At 45.9% G+C, this 26225-nt stretch overlaps 2 protein-coding genes and 1 non-coding gene across 5 annotated transcripts in view; all 3 read right to left on the bottom strand.

Moving 5' to 3' along the window:
* Window positions 1–26225, bottom strand: part of CEMIP (cell migration inducing hyaluronidase 1) — a 165339-nt gene that overhangs the window by 66691 nt on the left and 72423 nt on the right. The window contains exon 1 of one of the 3 annotated variants that reach the window (XM_053272860.1): window positions 5167–5255. The exons of the other annotated variants lie outside the window; for them this stretch is intronic. The gene's annotated coding sequence lies outside the window, so the exon portion shown is untranslated. Of the gene's footprint in view, window positions 1–5166; window positions 5256–26225 lie in introns of those variants that run through there. 3 annotated transcript variants of the gene reach the window in all.
* On the bottom strand, window positions 6657–6734 carry TRNAA-GGC (transfer RNA alanine (anticodon GGC)). Its single transcript has one exon. It is a non-coding gene; the product is annotated as a tRNA-Ala (tRNA).
* Window positions 10223–26225, bottom strand: part of LOC128335069 (cell surface hyaluronidase-like) — a 76553-nt gene continuing 60550 nt past the window's right edge. Inside the window, exons 19-23 of the mRNA XM_053272861.1 lie at window positions 25470–25695; window positions 20641–20742; window positions 19182–19342; window positions 16924–17024; window positions 10223–10564 (exon numbers count right to left, since the gene is read on the bottom strand). Coding sequence (XP_053128836.1) covers window positions 10410–10564; window positions 16924–17024; window positions 19182–19342; window positions 20641–20742; window positions 25470–25695 — 745 coding nt within the window. The 3' untranslated portion in view covers window positions 10223–10409. The remainder of the gene's footprint in view (window positions 10565–16923; window positions 17025–19181; window positions 19343–20640; window positions 20743–25469; window positions 25696–26225) is intronic.

Here is a 26225-nt window from a genome sequence, read left to right as displayed (position 1 = left end):
TACACAGACTGGCAGCAGATTCTCCAAGGTTGCAGGCAGGAATCTCTCAGCCCTGTTTTGGAGATGCCGCCAGGGAGGGAATCTGGGACCTTCTGCATGCAGATGCTCTTCCCAGAGCGGCCCCATCCCTTAAGGGGAATATCTTATAGAGCTCACTTGTAGTTTCCCATTCAAATGCAAACCAGGGTGGGCCCTGCTTAGCAAAGGGGACAACTCATACTTGCTACCGCAAAACCAGCTCTCCTCCCACTGGAAGATATTCCAGGAGGGATCAAACTTTTAAGTCATGAACAGCTGGATTCTTCAATCTGTATATATTATTAAAATCAAGCATATTTGCATACAGCTGCTTCTTTTGCATAATTTATCCTGCTGATTAGGGAAAGCAGCATGGAAACTCCAGCTCCCTGATCATATAACACGCACGCCTTTTTGTACCCTTAAGGATTAGAAGCATACCTTCTACATAGAGTTCTGTATAAATTAAAAGCTTGCATACATCTACACCTTGCATACACTTGCTAAGTGTCATTCCAGTTTTAAATATCACCTTATCTGTTTTGCAGCCTCATGAACTATTTTGCTAACCAAGCTAAGAATTTCCCTGCATCCAAGCAAGAATTTTAAACCATTTCCTCACAATGAAACACAGTCCCCACAAGTATGAAATGCAACCTGAAACTGGACGGTCATTCAGTCGCTCTGGAATTCTTACACCGCACAATCCTATGCATGTTGACTCAGAAGCAAGTCTCACTGGAGTGAACCTGGGACCTTCTGTATGAAAAACAGATGATCTACCTCTGAGCAATGGCTCCATCCCCAAGGGGGAATATCTTACTCTCTTAGAATATCTTATCTTGTGCTCCCATGTAGTAGCCCATCCAAATGCAAACCAGGAAGGACCCTGCTTAGCAAAGGGGGACAGTTCATGCTGCCTACTGCAAGACCAGCTCTCCTCCATCTGTACTGCAGCCTTAAATCTTGCGGGGTGGGAATGCTGCCGACACCATTCAGCTACTATTCTGCAATCTACCGCGCGCTTGCATGATCCACTTATTTTTACCAGCAGATCGTGACAGATGCTGATGTCGGGATTTCACAAAAGATGCCCAGCCTTGGAAGTCGCTTCCGGCTCTTAATTTCATCTCACCCATTGCATTCTGCACCCCAGCAAGCAACTCTGGCACCCACCCAATGGGTTCTCACCAGTCTCTAAGAAGGAATTAGGACGCATGGGGGTGAAAGGGAAACCTCGTTATTCTAACCCACCCCAGAGGATCACAAAGCACGACTTCTTTGGCAACAGTCTGAAAGTACCTGCAATCTTCCCGAGAGCCCAGTGGCAAACGCTCCTTTGCCAAGTCTTCGAAAGGTTGCCTTTCCACTGGCCAGCAGGCTAGCGGCTGAAACCTCTTTCCACTCACTGTGCCTGTGACTGCTTGCCTTTATGCAGCAGGGTGGAGATTGTTTTCCTTTGTGCCTCTGTGGTCCCGTCCTTGTTTACGAGAGGCTCACCTCAGCACCTCGCCTCCCCCTCTTTCAGAGAGGATTTGGTGAGCATGTAATTTTCCAGAAGGTCAAAACTTATTGTTTCTTTGGCTTCTAATTTGCCAGACCGGGTTTTTTTTTGTTCATTTTTTTTGTTTTGTTTTGGTGCCTTGAGTTTTTCGGGGTGGAATTCAGGACATTATCATCTTGCAAAGAAAAGGCCATATCTCAGATACGGGAAGAGAAACTGCAAACTATGTGCCATAACAGTTTGGTCTACATTTAACACCAAGTGCTTTAACTGAAGTCAGTTTTGCACAATGTTATGCTTCCAGCACAGTAGGATTCATCTTCATGCTGAAGAAAAGCAAGGGTTCCTGCAATGTATTTGTTGCAGAAGAAATTTCTTGGGGGGCCTGTGTTTTTAGCATCCCAAGAAGTGCAGAGCTTCTTGGCAGGGGCGTAATTAGGGAGTGCCCCATAGGACACGGGACCCCAAATAATGCCTGAGAGCCTCAAATACCATCAGCCACCTTCCTCCTCCATGACCTCTTCCAAAAGGACGTGCAGAAGTGGAGACCCTGCACAGAGCACAGGAGAGACCTTCTGGCCTTACCTAGCTCTCGCTGCTGCACCCACCTTCACAGGTGCTGTATTATAATATTAGAGGCTTTAAAACACACATAATTATTCTTAGGATGGGGGTATGATTGAGTGTAATTATCAAAAGGAAGGCTGTGGGCTCAGGCCCCAAACAATGCCCCTGCTGATTAGTTTCCAGGTCTTGCTCTCTCCCATAAGTCTGTGTGTGGGGAGGGGAGGGAGAGATACACATACATACACGGTTGTGGGTATTCTAACACACTGCAACATTTGTTATCGAGTGCAAAATTTAGCATCCCAAGAAGTGCCGTTTTATTTCTTCACAGCAGCTTTCTAGTCCTCAATAATATGAAGGGAGGTTTGGTGAAATTTCACAAACCAGGGAAAGACTGGGCAGGATTTCACTGTAGTTAACAGGCAGGCATGATTTCTATGTCCCCCGGTTCTTTGCCTCTTCCCAAAATGAAAAAAAAAGCAGGATAAATCCCCAGATTAAGGTGGCACAAATTTGAAAATGATTAATAGACAGGGTGGCCCAAAGTATGGCAGTGCCTGAGACAGGGTGCTATATGCAGCCTTGCCCCACACTCCTTTTAAAATAGACCCATGCATGCTGTGAAGGGGGCAGAGAGGAAGGAAGGTTACTAGCAGCCTTCCTTTCTCTCTTTGAGCTTCTTGTAAATTTTGCAAGGAGTGTGAGAAGAGGTGCTCCTTATAAAGCTTGCAATGGCCAGATCAGTCCCCAAAGATTGTTCCCACTGTGGCAGTGAAGGCAACGTGCCACCCCAATAATCTGCCACCTGAAGCAACTGCCTCACCATGCCTCATGAAAGGACCGCCCGTTAATATGTCCCTATTCTCTTGATCCAGAATATTTCTCTCTTTTAGCTCACAGTCTAGATCAGGGGTGGGTGAACCCAGCCCTCAAGCTGTTGTTGAACAACTATGGCTGGGGATAATGGGAGTTGTAGTTCAATAACAGCTGGAGGGCCGAGTTTGCCCACCCCTGCTCTAAAGTGAGTTAGGCTTCTGAAACTGGCTAGCGGGGGTGGGGTGGGTGGGATCATCCTAGCCAATCTGGCAAGCCTAACCCCAGTCCACAAACCACATAAGAGAAAATTTGGCTGGACTGTGTTCTAAAAGAAAGAATCATTCTGCAACGCAACTCAAATTTTGTACCAAGTTCAGGTGAATTCTACGACCTGTATTGCATTTATCCACATTTGTGTTCTCTGGTTCTGTGGAATTGACGCTACCTTTGTCCTTTCAACAGAGGGAATTTCGGCAGAAATCAGCAGGTGAAGCATTTCAAGGCATGGAGCTAAGCAGGGTGACCTACAAATTGCTGCCGATCAAAGGACTGTTAAAGCAACTGCTGCGACAGCAGCCACTTCAAGAGTTGGCAACCCTAATTGGGGCCATTTCCCCCTCAATTTTGGGCTTAGCCATTTCTTTGTTGAAACTAGCCTCACTCAACAAGAAAATTACACGGGGGATTCCAGTCAAAGAATTTCATCATTGCGTGTAGTTTGAGCTGGTTTTCAGCCACTATTTAGAGATTAGGCCTCTACAGAGATGAATGCAGCACTGACTGCTTGGTACATTAACTGAGATACAGAATGCAGTATTGGCATTAAGTCTAATTTCACACAGCAGGTTGAAACCGTACAGGTTCCCAAAGAGTTTTAAGGATTTCAGACTCTTTTTAACCTGACTATATCTGTAGTGTGTTTAATCTCCATGCCAATGAAAGATAAAGGTAGCCTCTTTCTTACCCTTAACACAGTAAAGGTGTTAAGACAAATGTTCTCAAATGTTGGGTCTCTAGATATTGTTGGACTACAGCTCCCATCATCCCCAGCCACAATGGCCTTGGGGGATGATAGGAGTTGTAGTCCAACAACAGAAAAGCAACCAAGTTCTCCTCCACCCGTCTCTTGCTTGTAGATGTCTTAGAGATAACAGTTTCAGAATGAAAAATGCAGTTGAGTTTCTCAGACTTGGGTCCCCGAATGTTGTTGGGTACAGCTCCAATCATCCTCAGGCAAAGGCCGTTGTGGCTGGGGATGATAGGAGTTGTAGTCCAACAACATCTGGGGACCCAAGTTTGAGAACCCCTGGTTTAGTCAATGCAATACCCCTGTGCTGACATCCAGGGGAGATCCTTCGGGTAATGTATTCCCCTGGTTACGGAACTGGTGTTAGCATAGTGGCTAAGATTTTGAAAGTCCAGTGTTCAAATCTCACCTCCTCCATGAACTCAATAGATGGTCTTAGATTGGGGCTGCCCAACTTTGCCCCTCCAGCTCTTGTTGGACTACAACTCCCATCATCCCTAACTATTGCCTGTGGGTGATGGGAACTGTAGTCCAACAACAGCTGGAGGGCCAAAATGGTGCAACCCTGCCTTAGGCAAACCCCATTCTCTTAGCCTTAGTCCCTTCATCTGCAATACGGAGATCATTCTAACTTACTTTACAGGATGGTTGTAAGGATTGCAACAAAATCATGTATGCAAAATGCTTTGAGCCACTGAAAGTGCTCTACAAATGCTAATTATTATCAAATGCTTCGAAATATATTAAACTGAATATTGCATTCATATCCCACTATATGCTCTGATCTCCATCGTAGCTTCCCAGGACACCCTTATCTGGCCCTTCTCAAACTCTCTTGTTTCATTATGGGCAGGCACGCACTACACACAATACAGACCTAAACTGGTCTAACAGTCAGCTTCCCATGGAACTCTGGAAAGTGTAGTTCTCAGGGAGTTAGTAGGAATTGCTAACAGTGAGTTCTCAGCATCTCTGCCCAACTACAATAGCCAGGATTCTTTGGGGGGAACCATGGCCGTTAAAACTAGGTCAAAATACCCTTTTTCAGAGGTTCTCAAGCCTGGGTCCCCAGATGTTGTTGGACTACAACTCCCATCATCCACAAATGACACTGTGGCTGGGGATGATGGGAGTTGTAGCCCAACATCATCCGTGCTGCATTACCGTGCCAAAGGACCATTTCAACGCTCTCTGCAGAACCAGAGTTCACAATATAGGAAGACAATTCTCCTACCTGCTGCTAGCAAATCACTCCCGGCTCTTCTTCTGTACCTCAATCTGTTTTCCTCCTGGTTGGCTCAGGTGTCCTTCTGTTCTCAAGAGGCCCTGTTTTATTTGACACACTTTTGAGTCGCATTAGCATCAAGGCTCCATGTGGTTTGATAGTGAGTCAGTGGCATTATGTCAGTCGGCCAGCACGACAGCCAACAAATGAGAGAGGGAAACTTGTTCACTGGGGAGTCAAAACATTTCGCTTAACCTCAAAGGCCCAGAATCTGTCTTGGCCTCCAAGGCTTCTAGTCAGAGGACAAATGAGTGGAAGAAACCTTACGCTCGGCTACTTTCGCAGAGTGATCAGCAATTCTGCAACTCAACAAAGCAGCGAGGCACAGAGGTAGCCTCAGCAGCAACTAAGGTTTCACTTTACGCGAAGAATCCCTCTGTATAATTATGCCGAGGAAAATATTTACTCCCTCAAGAAGGGTGAATGCAAGATGTTCTCTTTTGTTCAAAAACAAGCCGCAGAATACACAACACAGACCTACCACGGTAGCTTTATCTGTGCACAGGGTACAATTTTGCAAAGACTTCCAGGCCCTAAACCAGGCACAGAATTTCAAGTTTGCTTTTTCCTGCCAGCAAACCTTCCCAGGCAAATCTGTCTGCCGAGGAAGCCCTATGGAAGATTCGGGAGCATGTTGTAGGGTGGACATTCCATTCACAGGGAGTGCAAGCTTCTTTGTTGCCAAAGGCAAACTTAGGAACATAGGAAACTGCCATATACTGAGTCAGACTATTGGTCTATCTAGCTCAGTATTGTCTTCACAGACTGGCAGCGGCTTCTCCAAGGTTGCAGGCAGGAATCTCTCTCAGCCCTATCTTGGAGAAACCAGGGAGGGAACTTGAAACCTTCTGCTCTTCCCAGAGCAACTTCATCCCCTGAGGGGAATATCTTGCAGTGCTCACACATCAACTCTCCCTTTCATATGCAAGCAGGGCAGACCCTGCTTAGCTATGGGTACAAGTCATGCTTGCTACCACAAGACTAGCTCTCCTTGGCCAAGAACATACACAGCATTTCCCTACGGCACATCAGAGGAGAAGACTGTAGCATCAGACCAACCGGATTCTGGGGACCCCTAAGACTGAAGAGATTGAGCCATCTTCTACCGAGTCAGACCACTGATCCATCTAGCCCAGTACTGTCTATACTATACCAGTCAGGGTAGGGTGGCATTTTGTCCACCCTCAGAAAAATGCTGGGAAAGATCTTGCAAGGGCACACCTGTCCTACCCAGCTCCCAGCCTCCCACACAATCATTCTCCCCTCTTCCTCCTCCTCCTCCCTTGATCTCTGGAATTCTCACAACAGCCAATCAGGAGTGCGTCCAGCTCTTCGACCCTGGCCGAGTGGTCCTCCTACCCAGATTGGGATTGTGTGAACGAGCCTTCTGAATGGCAGCAGCTCTCTGTGGATCCTGAGAAATCTTTCCCAGCCCTACCTGGAGATGCCAGGGATTGAACCTGGGACCTTCTGCATGCCAAGCAGATGCTCTGCCACTGAGCTATGGTCCCATTCCCACTCCCTGAGAGTTCCTCAGAAGCTACTGGGGATCTTACACGAGAAGACTGCGACTGATCGACAATCTTTGCTGAGAAACAACTTGTCCACCACTACTGTACTAATATAATCCATTCTACCTTTTCCTCTTATTTTAAACATATCTATCTTGCTTTTCTGGTCAAAGATCACCCAAAGCAGCTCACAGTAAATAGCCTTCAATAAACAAGACAAAATACCGCAAACCAAAATATCAGCCTAATAAAAGGACAACAGGAGATAAGCACAACAGTATACAAAATCCAAACAGCCAGAAAAAACAGAAAACTGATCCAAGGCACAGCAGAATAAAATCAAGGTTAGTTTCGCCCAAGGACTCTCTTTGCTCGGACCAGTTCGGCACTTGCAGAGAATAGTAGCAGGGCCAGAAAGGCCTACCTGGGAAGGAAAGTGGTACCAGCTGTTATGCAAAGCTACAGGGGAGTTTGGGGTGTGTTCTAGATCAGGGGTGGGCAAACTCAGCCCTCCAGTTGTTGTTGAACTACAACGCCCATCATCTCCAGCCACAATTATCAAGGGACAATTCCCAGCATCCCAGCCACAATTGTTGGCTGTTTGCCAACTCCTGTTTTAGATGCACTTTTGTGTGGGAGGATGGCAAAGGGAAATCATTGGGGGCAGTTATTCTGTGTGAAAAGGGGAAATCACTGCTTTAGAGTCCATTGTGGCTGGGGATTATGGGAGCTGTAGTCTGACAACATCTGGGGACCCAAGTTTGAGAACCCCCTGGAATAACCAGGCAACTTCTAGGCAAAGTGTGCCATTGAGTCAGTGCCGACTCCTGGCGCCCACATAGCCCTGTGGTTGTCTTTGGTAGAATACAGGAGGGGTTTAGCATTGCCTCCTCCCGCGTAGTATGAGATGATGCCTTTCAGCACCTTCCTATATCGCTGCTGCCTGATATAGGTGTTTCCCATAGTCTGGGAAACATACCAGAGGGGATTCGAACCAGCAACCTCTGGCTTGCTAGTCAAGTCATTTCCCGCTGCACCATTGGGCAACTTCTACAACCCCCCGCTCCAAAAGGAAACTGGTAGGAACAGTAATTCCATATGGAAGTTCCCCAATTAAAGAACTTAAGTCCAGAACTGGATAATTTACCTTATGCTGGCCTTCCTGCAAATCCTCAACTGAAATGACGTGGAAGAATAGATAAAATTAGATAAAAATAGATAAAACAGACAACTCTCTATTGCATGTTGGAGATGTTTCATTGGAAAGAAAATATCTGGAAGATTACCCATCTATATAAGTAGATGGGTCTTCACTTGGTTTCAGAATCTATTAAAACACAAAGGCTTCTGAGGAGTGACATCACAATGTAGACATCATTAACTTACTAATTTAGTAATCATTAACGTAAACATCAACTTACTAAATTACTGACAGCAAATCAAGGGTGAAGCAATTTCTCCACCTTAGTTGACACAGGATGTTACCAAACCTCCTTGCTAAATTGCCACTTTAGACCGATTTGCAAATGAAGGAGAGACACAAAGAGCAGGATCGTACTCAGTAACAAACACAACGGCAATTCACACAATCTTTAAATGGCTAGGACAAGCATCCTGCCCAGTTTTGGGAGCTGTGTGTGCTCCAGATTTTCAATCATGTGCTAGGAAAGACCAAGGCAGAAGGAGGAGTGATAGTCTGCGAGAGAGGAGCTGGGTAGGACACTGGGTAGGACAGTGCTGCCCTACCCAGTACTTGTACCCTGCATTTGGATGAGGTAGGAGGGAAAGCCATCCTACCCAGGAAAATAGGAAGCTGCCTTCTTCAGAATCAGACCGTAGGTCCATCTAGCTCAATATTGTCTACCCAGACTGGCAGCGGCTTCTCCAAGGTTATAGCCAGGAGTCTCTCCCAGCCCTGTCTGGAGAGGCCAGGGAGGGAACGTGGAACCTTCTGCATGCAGATGCTCTTCCCAGAGCAGCCCCATCCCCTAAGGGGAATATCTTACAGTGCCCACACATGTAGTCTCCCATTCAGATGCAAACTGCCCTGAGCCATTTTTGGAAGGGCGGTATATAAGTAAGATAAAATAAACCAACCAACCAACCGGGGCGGACCCTGCTTAGGCAAGCAGACGATTTAAGCTTGCTACCACAAGTCCAGCTCTCCTCCCAGGAGCCCCACCCAGCTCCTTTCTCGCAGAGTATCACTCCTCCTCCTCCCACCAATTTGTTTGCTTGCATACGGTCAAAAATCAGGAGCGCACACAGCTTCTGAAGCTGGGTAGGATGCTTCTCCTACCCAGTTTTCGATTGTGCAGATTGCCTTAGCATTTTGACCAATACTTCTATTTTCATAGGACATCCCAAAAGGGACATTTGGGCTATAGATTTTGACCAGCCACCTGGTCACGGTTTAATTTGTGCCTGGGCTTGATCCTGGGTCCTTATAACCTCAGCCCTTGTCCGGCCTTATACCATGAAGCAGCAGTTTGATTACAAACATCAACTATTAATCGGTTGTCAATATGTAAAAATAAGTGGTGTGATCCAAAGAAATAGTAACCCACAGAGTATTTCCCCACACGAATGACCATAGGTGTTCTATTGGGCAGGCAGTAGGGGTTAGCTTCCATATGAAGAGACATGAGTAAAAGGCTGTACTGTTACCAACATGAAGTATCTGTAATTTATTTATTTGCCCAAGAGGAAGAAGTGGGTCTGCATCCTTATGCCCTGTGCAAATGAAAGGTTATTCAGAAAAACATCACTGAGGAAGATTGCTGCTCTAAACGCGTCCGACTCATATTGGAAACTTTAAAAGCACAAAGGATTCATTGTATAGTCAGGACAATTCGTAAATATGACAATATACTAAATACTATGAGATCTTTAGAATTATACACCTGCAATATATATACCAATGAGCTAGATTTTATGCTTATGTTTTATGCTTTATCATACTATTAGTATACCCATGATAATTCATATGGGAAAATACTTTAATAGTTAATATACAATTAGTAGTTAATAAACGCATTTGATGTTTACATTTAGATGAAGATCACATTTGATGCTTGTAATTTTTACCCCAATCCCCTTCATTTACATAGCTTTATTTGGGTCAGGAATAGTTTTGTGCAGCAATTGCTTTGGGTAACAGATATCAGAGGGGATGACATTAAAAAAAAAAAAAGCAGACTGGTAAAAAGAAATGGGAAAAGAATTCAGCACTGCCAACCCTGAGAACTAGATTTCCATGCAAGGGATCAACCCTGGAATACATGAGAACGATCACAAAAAGAGTGCCTCTGTATATATGCAGAGTGCATTTCTCTCTCAGTTGGTTAACTGCAACTCACCTCCACGTTTCCAGTTCAAAAAACAGAGCTGTCAAGTCAGAGATGTGGTGGCCAGCAAGGTTTAAATCCCAGTAACTCTCTCTTTAGAAATGAGACACACAGTCCAGAGTCTGAAGAACAACGCTTTCCCCCCACTTTGTCAGAACAGAATATATTTATTAGTTATAAAATAAGGCTTTTTTTAAAAAATGCATGTCCCGATACAATATAAAAACAAAACAAAGCAAAAAAACGGCAGTGTTATGCAGTGTCACTGAAGGTCTACCAACGATTCAGCAGTTCCGTTGTGCAGGTTTCCTTGGCTCTGTGGAGCTGTGCCCTTCTAAAAGTCTGTCACCTTAGCTGAACATCTGTATTGTCTCAACATCAGCGGCACATAATATTGGAGAAAAGCAGATTTCTCATCAGCAGCTCGGCTGTGGATTTTAACCCAAGAAGGCCTGGGGCTTCCTTTATATCCAAGCATAGCAAAGCTGCCTGAGGAAAAGAAGAAAGAAATCGACATAATTATGGTCAAATGGTCAGGCAAACAACCCTTGATAATCATGATCTTTTTTTGCAAAATTCCAAATTCCTTCTAGGTCGTAGTCACAGTTCTTTGGGAATAGTGGCACAAATGAGTAATTTTCAGATAACAATCCATGTATGAACTCAGAAGTTATTATTAACAGTTGTGATCATACGGTCGTCATCATAAATTCACCCACACACTTAAAAAAAAAATACAAAAACACTTTGCCAAATGCTGGGCATTGCTTAGCAGCATTATTACCCGCCTTTCTTAGTGCTGCTCAGCTGGTCGGTCTGATTTCTGAGCAGCCCCAGATAGAAGGGTTTGTGACCCAAGCACCAAGAAGATTGTACATCTGAGTTTAACACAGGGGCGGCTCTTTCATGAGGCAAGGTGAAGTGGTTGCCTCAGGTGGCAGATTATTGGGGCAGCAGCAGCATGTTCATGGACACATGATGTGAAAACCCAGCTCCCTTGAGAAGTCCATAATGCTGGGAAACACTGAAGGAAAGAGAAGAAGAGGACAACCAGCAGCAAAGTGGATGGACTCAATGATGACAGCAATGAATGCACCACTGAGAGACCTTCAAGGCCAAGTTGAAGACAGATCATCCTGGAAAGAATCTCTCTATGTGGTCGCTAAGAGTCAACACCGACTTGACAGCACTTACTCAATCAATGGTTTACATTCATACAAGTGTCTACTCAAGTAGACTCCAATGTGCCTAGATTCGGTTTGTGCAATCTAAGCAATTAAATGGTTCAAATAGAGTCTAAATATCCCTGCTAGCACCCCATCTAACTGAGCAAAGGGGCACCTTCCAAAGTGGTGATGATTCTCTTATATTTAGCAGCGGGAGAACAACTGGCACTATCCAAACCCAGCACAGCATCCCTCCAGTGGCTGTTACTGGCATCCACCATCTGTTTCTTTTTTAGATTGTTAGCAGTTTTGGGACAAGGAACCATCTTATTTATTATTTTTCTATGTAAACCACTTTGAGAACTCTTGTTGAAAAGCAATGTATAAATTCAAAGTAGTAGTAGTAAATGTGTAGGCTGCTGGGCACATACAGAAACATAGGAAGCTGCCTTTTACCGAGCCAGACCATTGGTCCATTTAATGCAGTATTGTTACACTGACTGGCAGCGGCTCCTCCAAGGTTTCAGGCAGGAGTCTCTCCCAGCCCTACCTGAAGATGCCATGGATTGAACCTGGGACCTTCTGCATGCAAAGCAGATGTTCTATCACTGAGCTAAGATCCCACCCACTACAAGAGAATACCTTACCGCAGACAATGCTCACACATGTAGTCACCCATCCAAATGCAAACCAAGGCAGAGCCTGCTTAGCAAAGTGGACAATTTATGCTCACTGTGACGACCGGCCATACTCCCTTAAAATGAGGGAGCTGAGCTTTGATTCCCAGCTTCTTCACAATGGGCTTCATGAACATGGTAGGACTCAAGGAGAGCTGGTCTTGTGGCAGCAAGCATGAATTACTAAACAGAGCCTGCCCTGGTTGCATATGAATGGGAGACTACATGGGTGAGCACTGCAAGATATTCCCCTTAAGGGATGGAGCTGCTCTGGGAAGAGCATCTAGGTTCCAAGTTTGCTCCCTGGCTTCTCCAAGATAGGGCTGAGAGAGATTCCTGCTGTAACCTTGGAGAAGCCACTTGCAGTCTGTGTAGAGACAATACTGAGCTAGATGGACCAATGGTCTCACTCAGTAGAAGGCAGCTTCCTATGTTCCTATGAACCTGCAATGTTTTGATCCACAGTCAGATGCCTTATCCATTAGGCCACTCATGTGAACAGCAGATTGAGGCATGCCAATTGGAGACGGGACCCCGCCCCCTGGCATGATCCCCTGATCCCCCACTGCACATACAGTCTCCAGCAATCACAAAAACTGCCTAGTGATTATGCAGCAAAAGACTTCTCCCCCACTTCTTGCTCCTGCCTCCTCCCAGGTGGAATTCAACAGCTCTTTTCAACAGTCTTGGGTAAATGTAATTAAACAGCATGAGGGCAAATACCACACACACTGGACTGGTGGGGGAGCAATGGATTTTAATTAGTCCAACTGTGATGATCCAGGGAGGAATTTGACTAGGATTTTGGAGAGGGTGTTAAAGAAAGCCTTCCTTCTTTGGACAAGCATGAAGAAGCAGGCCACATGGGGACACCCCATCCAGATTTCTCACTTCAGCCAATTGTGAGCCGCATGGGCTTTGGCGACATCATGTCGAAGAATTTATCCATTACTGAAGAAAATCACCTAATCAGCTATCAGTGCCCTTTGCTTCCCAGAGCTCTGTAGATTCTCAAGAAGACAAAGACCCTTCTGCAGCAGTTGGCCAGGTCCACACAATCATTCGAATATTGGTTCAGTACAGGTTACCAACATTAGCATGATTGTGTGAACCCTCATCAAGGTGGTCTATGATCCAAGATGAATCTGAGATTCCTGCTGCGTCATGGGTTCACACAATCATGTAGCCCGCATTAAACCTAGGTTCAAACAGGCCGTTGTTGCCAAATTCTCCCCCCCATCTAGTAATGACATATTTTCACCACTAAAAGAGACCACTGCACAGGACAAACAACAACAACAACAAATATTTATATACTGCTTTTCAACAAAAGGTTCCAAAGCGGTTTACATCAAGGAAGGAAGGAAGGAAGATGGATCCCTGTCCCCAAAGAGCACACAATCTAAGAAGAAACATGGTAGACATGGTAGACACCATCAACAGTCACTGGAGGTACTGTGTTGGGGGTGGATAGGGCTAAATAAAAAGAGAACCACCATGTTAAAAAGGTGCCCTTTGCCCAGTTGGCAGGGGTAGTCTTGCCGTTTGTGACAAGGTGAAAAAGTGATAATGTGCCTGATTCCGTTACCCTTGGAATTGCCCTGCTGTGAATATGCCCTTGATAAAAGATTTTAATCTGAGGTTTGTTGGGCCTCTAAAAGACAACAGTGAGGCATCCGAAGGCCCTCTAATTGCTGATGATAAGAAAAAATGCCATTTCATCCCCATTCTAACTTGTTCCCCAACAATTCTGGGACTTCCATTAAGTCCCACCACCTTCCTTTGGTGGTGCCTCCACCCTTTTATTTCCCCTCTGTGACGAGACAACTCAACCAACAAGGGCAGAAATTCAAGACTTAATAATTCAGTCATCAATGGAAGCCAACAATAAAATTATCTTTTTGGAGCCTGAGTTCCTTGGACTGGGCCTTTGGCTGGGTTCTCAAGCTGTACAATTCAGACAGAATTTCAGTAACTTCTCTTTTTGATAACGTCAGCTTTTTCTGGCCAAAGCTCACACACTGCCTGTACAAAATAATGCTGCTAATCATCTGCAACTGGAAATAAATCCAAGTCCACTGTTGACCTCTTCTTGAGAAGTCGCTAAGTTGAATCACAGACGATTGGCTGGCTGGTTTTTTCTTATCAACAAAAAGAGAATTACAGTCTGCAAAAGAGTGAAATTTGGCTGGGCTCCTACTGGCTTCCCAGGCAAGTTACTATAAAGAAATCAAGCCACAGTATGTACGCTAGGCATGTGGCAATGATGTTTGCACAAACGCCATTTAAGAAGAATTTTCTACCAGACTGGCTGGGATGCAGATTTCCTGTCCCAGGAGGCCAATGCTGGATTCTGAAAATGGGACCAAAAAAAAAAAAAAAAAAAATGGGGCAAAGGGAAAAACAAAGCAAAGATTCCTACAGAATGAAGGGATTAGTCTTGAGTTTGTTTCCCTGAAAGCCCAGGCAATTTCCGGCTACAGGACTTCAACTTCTTAAGAGCCCCATTTATATACAGCTCAGCTTCTCAAATTTAATCACTCCAAAACGGCTTCTTAGGAGGTTAGAAGGTACCCATTGTAGAGTGACAGAGCAGGAACAGACGCAGCCAGGCAAGCTTATTGCAGGGGTTCCAATCCTTGAGTTCCCAGATGTTGGTGGACTACAATTCCCATCACCCCCAGCCACTGTGGCTGGGGATGATGGGAATTGTAGTCCAACTTCTTCTTCTACTACTACTGCTATTGCTACTGCTACCACTACTAATAATAATATACTGCTCTTCAGCCATAAGTTCTTAGAGCAGTTTACCCAGAAAAATACATAAATAAGTTAGTCCCATGTCCCCACAGGGCTCACGGTCTAACAAGACACACAAGGGAGACATCAGCAACAGCCATTGGAGGGATGCTGTGCTGGGGCTGGATAGGGCTAATTGCTCTCCCCCTGCTAAATACAAGAGAATCACCACTTTTAAAAAGGTACCTCTTTGCTCAGTTAGCAGTGATAATATGGGGAGCCCAGGTTGAGAAGCCCTGATTTATTGTATTATTTTAAATGCTATCCAGCTCTATCTTGAGAATGCAAGGTAATTAACAATAAACACAAACCCAAGTAAAACAAGCAGTTAAAATAAGCACTCGGCTGGATTAAATCTGGGGCCCCTTCCCTTGATTCACTATATTCTGGGTCCTAACATATTCGAGGTCCACCTTGAGTGGTGCAGCAGGGAAATGCTTGACTAACAAGCAGAAGGTTGCTGGTTTGAATCTTCACTGGTACTGTATTGGGCAGCAGTGATATAGGAAGATGCTGAAAGGCATCATCTCATGCTGCGCGGGAGGAGGCAATGGTCAACCCCTCCTGTATTCTACCAAAGACAACTACAGGGCTCTGTGGGTGCCAGGAGTCGAAATCGACTTGACGGCACACTTTACTTTAACATATTTGGAGCCCTACACAGAACAGGCGCAATTTCTGCTCCAGGGAACTTCACTAGAGTGTTCTTGACGTGAAGCAGCGAGATGATTCTTCTCTTCGTTTAGAGCTGGAAACTAGCGAAGTGGCTCCAGTGTGGCAACAGACATGGGAGTAATTACTTCAGCGGAGCCAGTTTGGCAGCCTTCCTGGCCAATGGCCCGACAGTTGGCCAATGCTGTCCAGACAGAACTCGCTAAAATTATCTGTTACTCTTGGGTCTGGAAAGGAGCCGCTACCCAAAACAGGTCATGGTTACAGCTAAACAAAAACCTGCATATGGCCGGTAGGAATGTCTCTTCCTAGCTTTGGGAAGCAAAGAAGTGGAAGAATTTTTGTTTTTTACCCTGAGCCAAACCCTTTGGGAATGGTTGCCACTGAATGAGTTTCAGTTCTGGACCAGAAACGCTCAGGTGCCTTTGGGCTTTCAAACTCTTCCATTACATAGTATAGTTTCCAAAGTGCAGAATTTCCCATTAGAGTTTTTTGGGTTTTTTTTTAAATGAAAGAAGCGCAGCACACATTGAAGATTATGAAGCGGATGAGAGCTGGCCTTGCGGTAGCGAGCATCAATTGTCCCCTTTGCTAAGCACGCTCTGCCCTGATTAGCATTTGGATGGGTGACTATATGTGAGTGCTGTAAGATATTCCCCTTAGCGGATTCTATTAGGGAATCTTCTAGAAGAACCCATGTTCTTATAGACAAAATTATGTTCTTATAAACAAATTCATGGAAGACAGATCTATCAATGGTTGCTAGTCTGGCGGCTGTGGATCACCTCTAGCCTCAGAGGCACGATGCCTCTAGACCAATGGTCTGACTCAGTATATGGCAGCTTCCTATGTTCCTATGTACCAGTTGCAGGAGAGCAACAGCAGGAGAGAGGGCATGGCCTCACTTCTTGACTGTGAGCTTCCCGGAGGCATCTGGTGGGCCACTGTGTGAAACAGGATGCTGGACTAGATAGGCCTTGGGCCTGATCCAGCTGGATTGTTCTTATGACTCCAGAATTCCTCATGGGTCATGCTTCCAGAAAGAATAATAGGGGCTGGTGAAGCAAATGGGAACACAGGAAGATGCCATATACTGAGTCAGACCATTGGTCTGTCTAAGGTTGCAGGCAGGAATCTCTCTCAGCCCTATCTTGGAGATGTTTCCAGGGAGGGGACTTGGAACCTTCTGCTCTTCCCAGAGCGGCTCCATCCCCCGAGGGGAATATCTTACAATGCTCACACTTCTAGTCTCCCTTTCATATGGAACTAGGGCGGACCCCGATTAGCTAAGGGGACAAGTCATGCTTGCTACCACAAGACCAGCTCTCTAGGTCATCTGCAAAACTCTACCGTGCTTGCAAACGTACTAAATTTGCTCACAGGCAATAAAAGACAGAGAGCACTGGAACATTTCCACCCCTGCCACCTCACCCCACCCCCCACAAAAATCAGAGAAAGAAAGCCTACATGTAATTCACAAAATCCATACAAGGTCATATTTTGCCACATAAAACTACCTAATTCATATAGTCACCTTTTGTGAGGAAGACAACAGGCTTTGCCGAACCTAACCTTGTAAATATTGACATCTTGAAGGCTTCTGTGGTATCTCTAGAGCACACAAGGACAATTGATCTGGAAGAAGAAACAAAAACTGAACAGCTAGTATAGCACAATAGGGAAAACTGTGCCCCCCTGTGTCTCTCCTGGAGTCTTAATGGTCCATGCAATAAAATTATTAGAGATGTGCTTATACTCATTCCATTTTAAGACCCTCAGAACTCAGCATTAAATGCACATTCATTCAGGAAATGCACATTCATTCAGAGCTGGTCTTGTGGTAGCAAGCATGAATTGCCCCTTTGCTAAGCAGGGTCCACCTTGGTTTGCATTTGGATGGGAAACTACATGTGAGTACTGGAAGATATTCTCCTTAAGGGATGGGGGCTTTAGCTCAGTGGAAGAGCATCTGCAGGCTTGCATGCAGAAACTTTTGTTGAAAAGTGAAAAGTATAAAATTTTGTTGTATAAATAAATAAATAAATAAATAGTAGAGCAGTGTGCACGGTTCCTCACAACAACTCTGTGAGGCAGTATCCAGTTTGGCAAATGCCATCCCTTAAGCTGCAAGGGTGTCCTGATAAGTCAATGCATCCCAGCCTGATCCACCTCACTGGGTTGCTGTAGGGATAGGAACATAAGAAGCTGCCATATACCGAGACAGACCATCGGTCCTTCTAGCTCAGTATTGTCTACACAGACTGGCAGCGGCTTCTCCAAGGTTGCAGGCAGGCGTCTCTCTCAGCCCTCTCTTGGAGATGCTGCCAGGGAGGGAACTTGGAACCTTCTGCATGCAAACATGCAGATGCTCTTCCAAGAGCAGCCCCATCCCCTAAGGGGAATATCTCACAGTGCTCACACATGGAGTCTTCCATTCAAATGCAAGCCAGGGCAGACCCTGCTTAGCAAAGGGTCCTGCTTGGGCAGACCCTGCTTAGCAAATTCACACTTGCTACCACCAGACCAGCTTTCCTAGCCAACTCCTTGGAAGACAGGCAAAATATAACCAAAAAAAAAAAAATGCTCCAGAGAATTAGGGTGTGAGCAGAAATACTCTGCTGGGATGGAACCTGGGAGAAGCCAAATCCCACTCTCCCATTAACTCAACAATAGCTTGCAACTTAATCATCACCACTCTGCTCCTCATCTGCAAAGTGCTAACCACCATTTTTAACACCTATTAATAAAAGTGCTTATATAAATGTTGTACAGCACCTTTTTAAAAATGGTGGAACAATGGGAAAAAATGCATTGGTTACAGATATGCATATACAGATGTGGTTGCCACTGAGCAGTCAGGCCTGTGGCCGTGAACTGAATTTGGAACACTTTGGACACCAAATCTGTTTTCAGGTTATTTGACCTGCTTTTGCCAGCAGCGAAAACTTTTGTCTATAAATCTCTGTTCCATGTTTATGTGGCGACATGAAAAACCACAAGGAATGTGGAACAGATGCAAGCGGAGAGCATCCAGCCCCAGGGCCCAAACACTTCCAAGTCCAAATGCTCAGCGTGCAGAGAGGCAAGTCCAGTCACTGACTTGTTCAAAAGAAAAAGCAGTGAGGGGAACTCTATTGGAAAGTCTGGCAATGCCTCTGGATCCATCCAAAAAGGGTGGAATGGGGCTGGCAGGGGTGGGAGTGCGGCGGGGGGGGGGGGGGGACCTGGCAAAAATAAAATAGGACAAATTTCAGAAATGGAAAAGCAAGTCATTAGGTGCCAGGAAATTGCTATGATTCTAGACTTGGGCAGTTGGCAAAAGGAACAGGGCTGTGGAGGTTGTAGGGGAAAAAACACCACCACAAAAAAAGTCTTATCTACCGATTGGTGGAAAAGAAGCTGTTAGCTTCTAAGCTGCTGCCAGCTTTCCATTTTCTGTGACCCAGGCAGTCTTAGACCCATACCTAGGGGTTGGGCGGCTGCTTCCCCCCACCCCACATCTTTTACAAACAATTAATTTTTAAATGGAATGTTGCTTGAACTTAGGATTGTTGGGGTCCAGATAAGCTGCTCCCCTACCTTTTTGGGTGCCCCCCCCAATCTTTTTGGGTGGCTACTACGGGCCTGGGCACTCTTCCACTAGAACCACAGCTTAGAGCTTTGTTCCCACCCCCCAGACTTTGCCAGTTTCTTCCAGGCATAAGTTTTCCTTGCAAAAAGTAGGTCACTTTCTCAACTCTGCCGGTCGCCCACATGTTGCTATCTGGCCTTGGCCAGCTGCGCAGGGCTCACCTCTCTTTTACAGATGTTTCAACATAGCTGGTGACTGCGCTGGCAACCTTTCCGGCACCGGCTGTATCAAAGTGCCGCCTGCTCACGACTTCACCGGAGCAGGCATCCAGAACCAGGAAGAATATTCCCCAGCTGTGGAAAAAGAAGACTTCATCGTTGACCTGCACGCAGAAAAGGTTAGGATTAGCTGCAGGCGACCTGTAGGCAAATATGCAGATACCACTTTGATTTGTTTGCAGTCTGCAACCACAAAAACGTCAGCAAGGCCTCTGACATCTTGAAAGACTAATAAATCTATCGCGGCATAAGTTCTCCTAGGCAATTTATTTTGTTTTATTTATTTTTCTATAAAATTTTATTTTATATTCTATATAAAATAAGCTACGGATGGGGGCAAACCTGAGGCTCTCCAATTGCTGTTCGACTCAAACAACCATCATCCGCAGCTGCAATTTTGTTGTAGCTGAGGATGATAACAACGACGATAAATGATAACAACCTTATTTATGGAGCCACCCTAAACAAATGTATGCTCTGGGTGAGTCACAAGAGAAAGCCAATAAACAACATCCAATTAAAGCAAGTCAAAACATCAGTGCATTGAACTTGAACATTGAACATTAAAACTTTAAAAACTTTTAAAACTTTTAAAAGTTTAAAAAGCCTGGGAGAATATTTTAAGAAGTCTTCATCTGTGTCTAGAAGAACATAATGATGGCATCAGGGCCACTGGTCTGAGGGCTATAGGCCACCTCCAGCTTAAGAGGCATGATTCCTCTAGATATCATGTGTGGAGGAGCAACAGTAAGACGGAGACATGTCCTCAGCTCTTGCCTGTGGGCTTCCCAGAGGCATCTGATGGGCCACTGTGTGAAGCAGGATGCTGGACTAGATGGGCCGCCTTGGGCCTGATCCAGCAGGGCTGTTCTTATGTAGGTGAGCCTCACTGGGGAGGCTATTCCATGTGTGGGGTGCCACCACCGAAAAGGCCCTCTTCCTAGTTGCTGCCTGCCTCAGACAGTGCTGTGTTCCTGCCATTGTGCACAAAAGGTCTGGATACTGCCCAGTGTATTCCATATAGGAACACAAGAAACTGCCTTCTACCGAGTCAGACCCTTGGTCCACCTAGCTCAGTATTATCTACACAGACTGGCAGCAGCTCTCCAAGGTTTCAGACAAGACTTTTTCCCAGCCCTACCTGGAAATGCTGACAGGGGCTGAACCCGGGACCTTCTTGCTCTTCCACTGAGCTATGGCCACATACCCTAAGGGGAATATCTTACAGCACTCACATGCAGTCTCCCATCCAAATGCAAACCAAGGTGGGCCCTGCTTCACAAAGGGGACAGTCCATGCCAGCTATCGCAAGGTCAGCAATCCTCCCCACTGAAGCGAGTGTCCAAAATCTGGCGAATGTTGACATTCACAAGCCTGACCAAGGTTCGATAACAGGGCATACCTTAATGAAAGCCAGCCTTGAGTAGTTCTCCACATCTGTCCTCCTGGCAGACTGGATCTGGATCTGGACATATCGAACGGAAGGTGTGCTCGTGACAGCAACCTGTGAAAAACAAAGAGGATTTCATTGCCTCAGGATACCAATAACCAACTTCAGGGGAGCAACAGCAAAAGAGAGGGCCCTCATCCCCTGCCTGTGGCCTTCTTGGGGCATCTGGTGGGCCACTGTATGAAACAGGCTGCTGGACTAGATGGGCCTTCTTGGGCCTGATCCAGCAGAGCTGTGCTTATGATGTTTATTACTCTTTATTATTTATATTTCTATACAGCCGTGGAGCCAGCCGAACGGCGGCAAGGGTCCAGCCCCGCTCGGTGGCTCCCTCCAGTTACGCACCATGCATGTGATGTCTTGTGCATAGGGGGAATGTGATGTGGGGGGCATGTGATGTCATGTACACAGGGGGCTCCAGAGGAGCCCAGAGCAAACTCCTCCCTCCTGCCAGGGCTGCCGAGAGCCCGAGCAAACTCTCTGTTATTTCAGGCAGTGCTGGCTACCCAATAGGACGTGTTCCCCTTTCTCTCCCTGGAGGAGAGAAAGGGTAAAATGTCCTATCAGCCAGCCGGCATTGCCTGAAATGACAAGCTGAGAGCTTGATTGGGCTCTCGGCAGCCCAGGCCACATACCCTTTGCGCATGACATCACACGCAAAGGGGTGTGGCCTGGGCTGCTGAGAGCCCAAGCAAGTTCTCAGCTTGTCATTTCAGGAGGGAGAGAAAGGGGGAAACGTCCTATTGGGTAGCCAGCACGTCCTGAAATAACAGAGAGTTCACTCGGGCTCTCGGCAGCCCCGGCGTGTGAGCGGGGAGTTCGCACTGGGCTCCTGCAGGCTTCGGCGGCCCTTTTCATTGGCGGCCCAGGTTCTTTGAACCTGTTCGTACAATGGTGGATACGCTCCTGTTCCTATACCTCTTCATCCTGGGACCCCAGGGCAGTGGACAATGGTTTAAAAAACAACAAACTAGTAAAAGAATCATAAGATTTCACGATCCTTATGATCATGAAACACACTCAGAATTAGCAAGACTCGGTTGCAACCAACTCAAAGGAAAACCAGGGGAGAGTTACTCAGTGGCCAGAGGTCTGAAGAAGAAGGGGAGATTCCCAGTCTCCTCCAAAAGACTGGGAGGGAGGGAGCCATGTTGACTTCATCTGAGAGCGATGCTGTCATGTCTAAAGGCACTGTTGGCTTTAAACGAGGATGAGATAAATCAAAATAACACCCAGTACCTTGAGCCTCTGGATCAAATACCTGAGTTTAATGGAAAAGGAGTCTATCAGGGGCCAACAGCTGGCAAGGGAGTACTAGTGTTCTAAGCTAGCACCTCATTCGTGGATGCTGGAGGAACATAGGAAACTGCCTTGTATGGAGTCAGACCATTGGTCCATCTAGCTGAGAGGAGAGCTGGTCTTGTGAGGGGACAAGCATGACTTGTCCCCTCAGCTAAGCAGGGTCCGCCCTGGTTGCATATGAATTGTTTCCAACAGAAGTTTGATTGTCCTCTCTTTTACATTTGTTTTAATTTCATGTTGGTCGTTGACCGAAATAAAGAGATTGATTGATTGATTGACTATATGAAACAATAATCTATCGTTTATATGCTTTTTAATGTTTCCTTAAGCCACCTAATATTTCAGCAGAGAAGTAACTTGCCTAGGGAGCAAGAGGGGGCTGGTCCGAATCCCCGCTGGTTCGAATCCCAGCTGGTATGTTTCCCAGACTATGGGAAAGGCCTATATCGGGCAGCAGCGATATAGGCAGATGCTGAAAGGCATCATCTCAAATTGTGTGGGAGGTGGCAATGGTCAACCCCTCCTATATTCCACCAAAGACAACCACATGGCACATCTGTGGTCACCAGGAGTCAACGCCGATTCGACAGCACAACTTTACTTTACTTTAATGTTTCCTTAGGCCTTTTAATGTATCGCTATGCATTATGTTTTGTACTGTGTAATCGCCCCCTGCATTTTATGCCGGTTTTTCACTGTAATAAAGATGATTGATTGAGATCCCAGCGTCAGTTGCTGCTGCTAGTCAGTGTGGGCAATACTGAGCTAGACAGACCAATGGCCCGACTATGTTTATATGGCTTCTTTCTAAAGCCATGGGTGGTATGAGATCTAGCTTGGTCTGACTCTGTATAAGGCAGCTTCATCTGTTCATATTGTGAGCTGCCCCGGGCAGTAGTGTCCTGCAGGGTATCAATATTTTAAACCAAATAAACTATAAAATCTCAGTCAGGTTGCAAGTTCACCAGCAGCTCTGGGTGCTGCGCTCACACTTGCATGGGAGCTGCAGAACATATGAAGCAGACCAGTGTGTGTGGCTCCTCTCCCGCGGACTACCCTGAGTATCTGGCTGGCCCTTTAATTTGAACCAACATGGCAATTAAGTTCTCAAGGATGAAGTCAGTGTTATAGCCTTGAACAGAGGCCTTAAGAGTAGCAATTTGGTGCAATGGCAATTTGGGAAGCTTATGGCAGGCGCGGAGTGCAGCGTTTCCCCCAAGGAGGCCCCAGATTCAATCCCCAGCATCTTATGACTATTTCTGAAAGAGCTGGAAATGTTATTATCCTCATGGGCACATAACCAAAGCATCTGCGAGCAAGGAGGAGACACCAGCAGACTTGGGGTAACCCACAGATATGTTGGTGTCACAAAAAACTGAAGGGAAAAAATCTATGCAGACAAAAATACCCCCAAACTCCTCCAGTGTAACTCAATGGAGCAGAATGTTCGTTGACTCAAAGGGCACTAAACATCCAATCTGATGGGCGGAGCTAATAGAACTCAGTGGCAAAGAGAGGGGAAGGAAGACTTGAACAAAAAGAGTGGGAAATTTCTCAGCTTGAAGTATACTCCCTCAATACAGTCACAAATCCCTCTTGCTTCTGAGGGAGAAATGTGCCTAATTTTTTCAGGTAACACATGCACACTAGGGAGAGAGAGTGCAACATTTTGTTGTGGTCCATATTGTCTCCAGTTAAAAGAGAGCTCAGTCCAATAAATCTGAAAAGTGCAGCCCACTGAGATGGACAATTTGGAGTGAAATTGATTGTTTGATTGGACTCTGTATAATCTCCAGTCTGACACAGCAATTAAGGATGCTACCATTCAGACAAAAAACACCAACATTCTTCGAGATTAAGGAAAAGAGGCAGCCAGCGAAACCATCAACATTCACACTAAGCTGGACGATATCGTGGCTAAATATATCTGCAGCCTCAATCCATTCAGGACTGACATTCTGCAATTACCACCCTGAGGACAGGTCATTTTTGTGAGTGACTTGGGAAAGAAAAAGAAAAAAAGAATGCAGCTACTTCTGTGCTTGGTTTGGTAGTGATAAATGGGACCTTGCCCGGCTTAGCACGAGGTTAACTATCCTGCATTCTTGGATCAGAGGCATCATTAATTGCCTGCCGCTAATGGGGAAAAAAAAGAGAGCTAAGTATCCAAAGGAATTTTAATAACATTTGCTAACAGCTTGCGAGTAAGGTATTTTCCACAGCTTATATATTTAGGATGCATTTGACAACTCCGCTGGGTGAAATGGAGCTGTCAGGATTTGCTGCCCGGGGACAGCAAAAATAAATTGTGCACACGTGTGCATGAGCTCCTGGTCCTGTTCAGGGGTGATAAAATGCAGGAACACTGTACAGCATCTCTAAGAGTGTGCTCTGATGCTCTGCCCCTGGGCGGATGTGCTTAGAAGGTCCACCCCTGCTGTGTCATGAACCCCAATCTGCCCCTGGGGGAAATGCAGAGGACTCACAGGATGAAAATGAGTTTGAGGGTGCTAAGCCCGGAATAGGAATACAAGGGATATTTGTATACTGCTATTCAACAAAAGTTCCCAAAGTAGTTTATGTAGATATAAATAAACAGATAAAATGGCTCCCTGTCCCCAAAGAGCTCACAATCTAAAAAAGAAACAGAGGACACAAAGGTGTAACAAAGGGAGAGGGGGCCCGTGCTCACCTCTCTCCCTGGTGGCCCCTCAGAGTGAAGGAGATAATGAAGAAAATTGGGAGCTGGGGGCCCCACATGAGCTGGGGACCCAGGTTCTTTGAATCCACTCACTCAATTATAGCTACACCCCTGGTAAGACAGATACCAGCAACAAGCCACTAGAGGGATGCTGTGCTGGGGATGGACAAAGCCAGTTGCTCGCCCCCTTCTAAATAAAGAGAAGCGCCACTTTTTAAAAGGTGCCTCTTTTGAAGGCACCATGAGAGTCAACTGGGCTGTTCTCATTATCACAGCTGGGGTAGGAGAGCTGTGTGCACTCCTGATCGGTGGCCGTTTGTTTGCAAAGAGCAAGGTAGGAGGAGAGAAGAGGAATCGAGCGGGAGCCGGGAGCTGGGTAGGACTGGAACAACCAACCCTCATTCTGTCCCCAGAATTGCATCAAGGTTGGACGACAATCCATCTGACCCAGCTCCAGCCTCCCACACCATCACTCTCTCCTCCTCCTCCTCCCTTGAACTTTGCGAATACATGACCCCCGATCATGGGCACTTTCTCCTACCCTGATTCTGTCCTGAGAACAAGCCCAGTGAATAGCCCTGAGGCACCTTTTGTTTCCCTCGCCTTTAAAAACCCATACCCTACCTTAAGATTCAGGGTGCTTGTTCTGGTTAACACAGGGTTTTACAGGCCAAAGGCCCTGGTGCTGGAGATGATGGGAGTTGTAGTCCAACAACAACTGGGGACAAATTTTGAGAAGCCCGGCATTAACCCAATAATGGAGAAATCCATCCCGTACCTGAGGGGCGCCACACTGACTGCAAGATACTGCTAGCCGCCGAGTCCCTGAGGGCCGTGAAGACCCTTTCCTCTGGATGTCCTTCCCCCCAAATGGGTTCGGAGTGCAACTCCAGGAAAGCCCAGAGGGCATCGAGGCAGTGATTTTAATGCGTTCGCAGCCACGTTGAGAGCAGTAGCTGTGTCCCTTCCGGACTTCATGTGCTTGAAGACGGAGAAATAGGTACCTAGCAGCATGAAGAAAAAGACAAAAACACCCAAGATGAGTGAATGTGTGAATAACCAATAGCCAAACAAAGACGAATAGCCAAACAAAGAGCAGTCAGACAAAATATGGAAGGGAAACATTTTCAGTATATGCAACGCTAATATTCATCAGTTTCACACAAACTGGCAAGAGAATAGAAAATTGTAACAAATTCTGCAATTGATGATACCTGCAACGAGCCGCCAAGGGAATCTTTGACAACATAAAGGATGCCTCCAGTTGGGCCAGAATTTCTATTTGGCAGGGTGAATTTTACCATGCATCCCTTACTACCAGCTCTGAAGCTAGAAAGTTAAACTAGCTTGTTGACAAGTAGAGATACTAAATAATTCTATACACCAACCTTGCAAATAAGCGCACAAGTTCCTAGTCCTCAAGTTTGTATGAGCTAACTCTGCTAACTCTTACTCTGCTAACCATTCTATGACTCACATAGTGTGAGGCTGCAGAATTCTAGACTATACCACTTTCCGCTTTCAAGGGAAAACC

This window comes from Hemicordylus capensis, chromosome 10, assembly GCF_027244095.1.
Source record: "Hemicordylus capensis ecotype Gifberg chromosome 10, rHemCap1.1.pri, whole genome shotgun sequence".
In the NCBI taxonomy this organism is placed as follows: domain Eukaryota; kingdom Metazoa; phylum Chordata; class Lepidosauria; order Squamata; family Cordylidae; genus Hemicordylus; species Hemicordylus capensis.
Note: the sequence above shows the minus strand (reverse complement) of the source record. Positions and strands in the feature narration are given on the sequence as shown.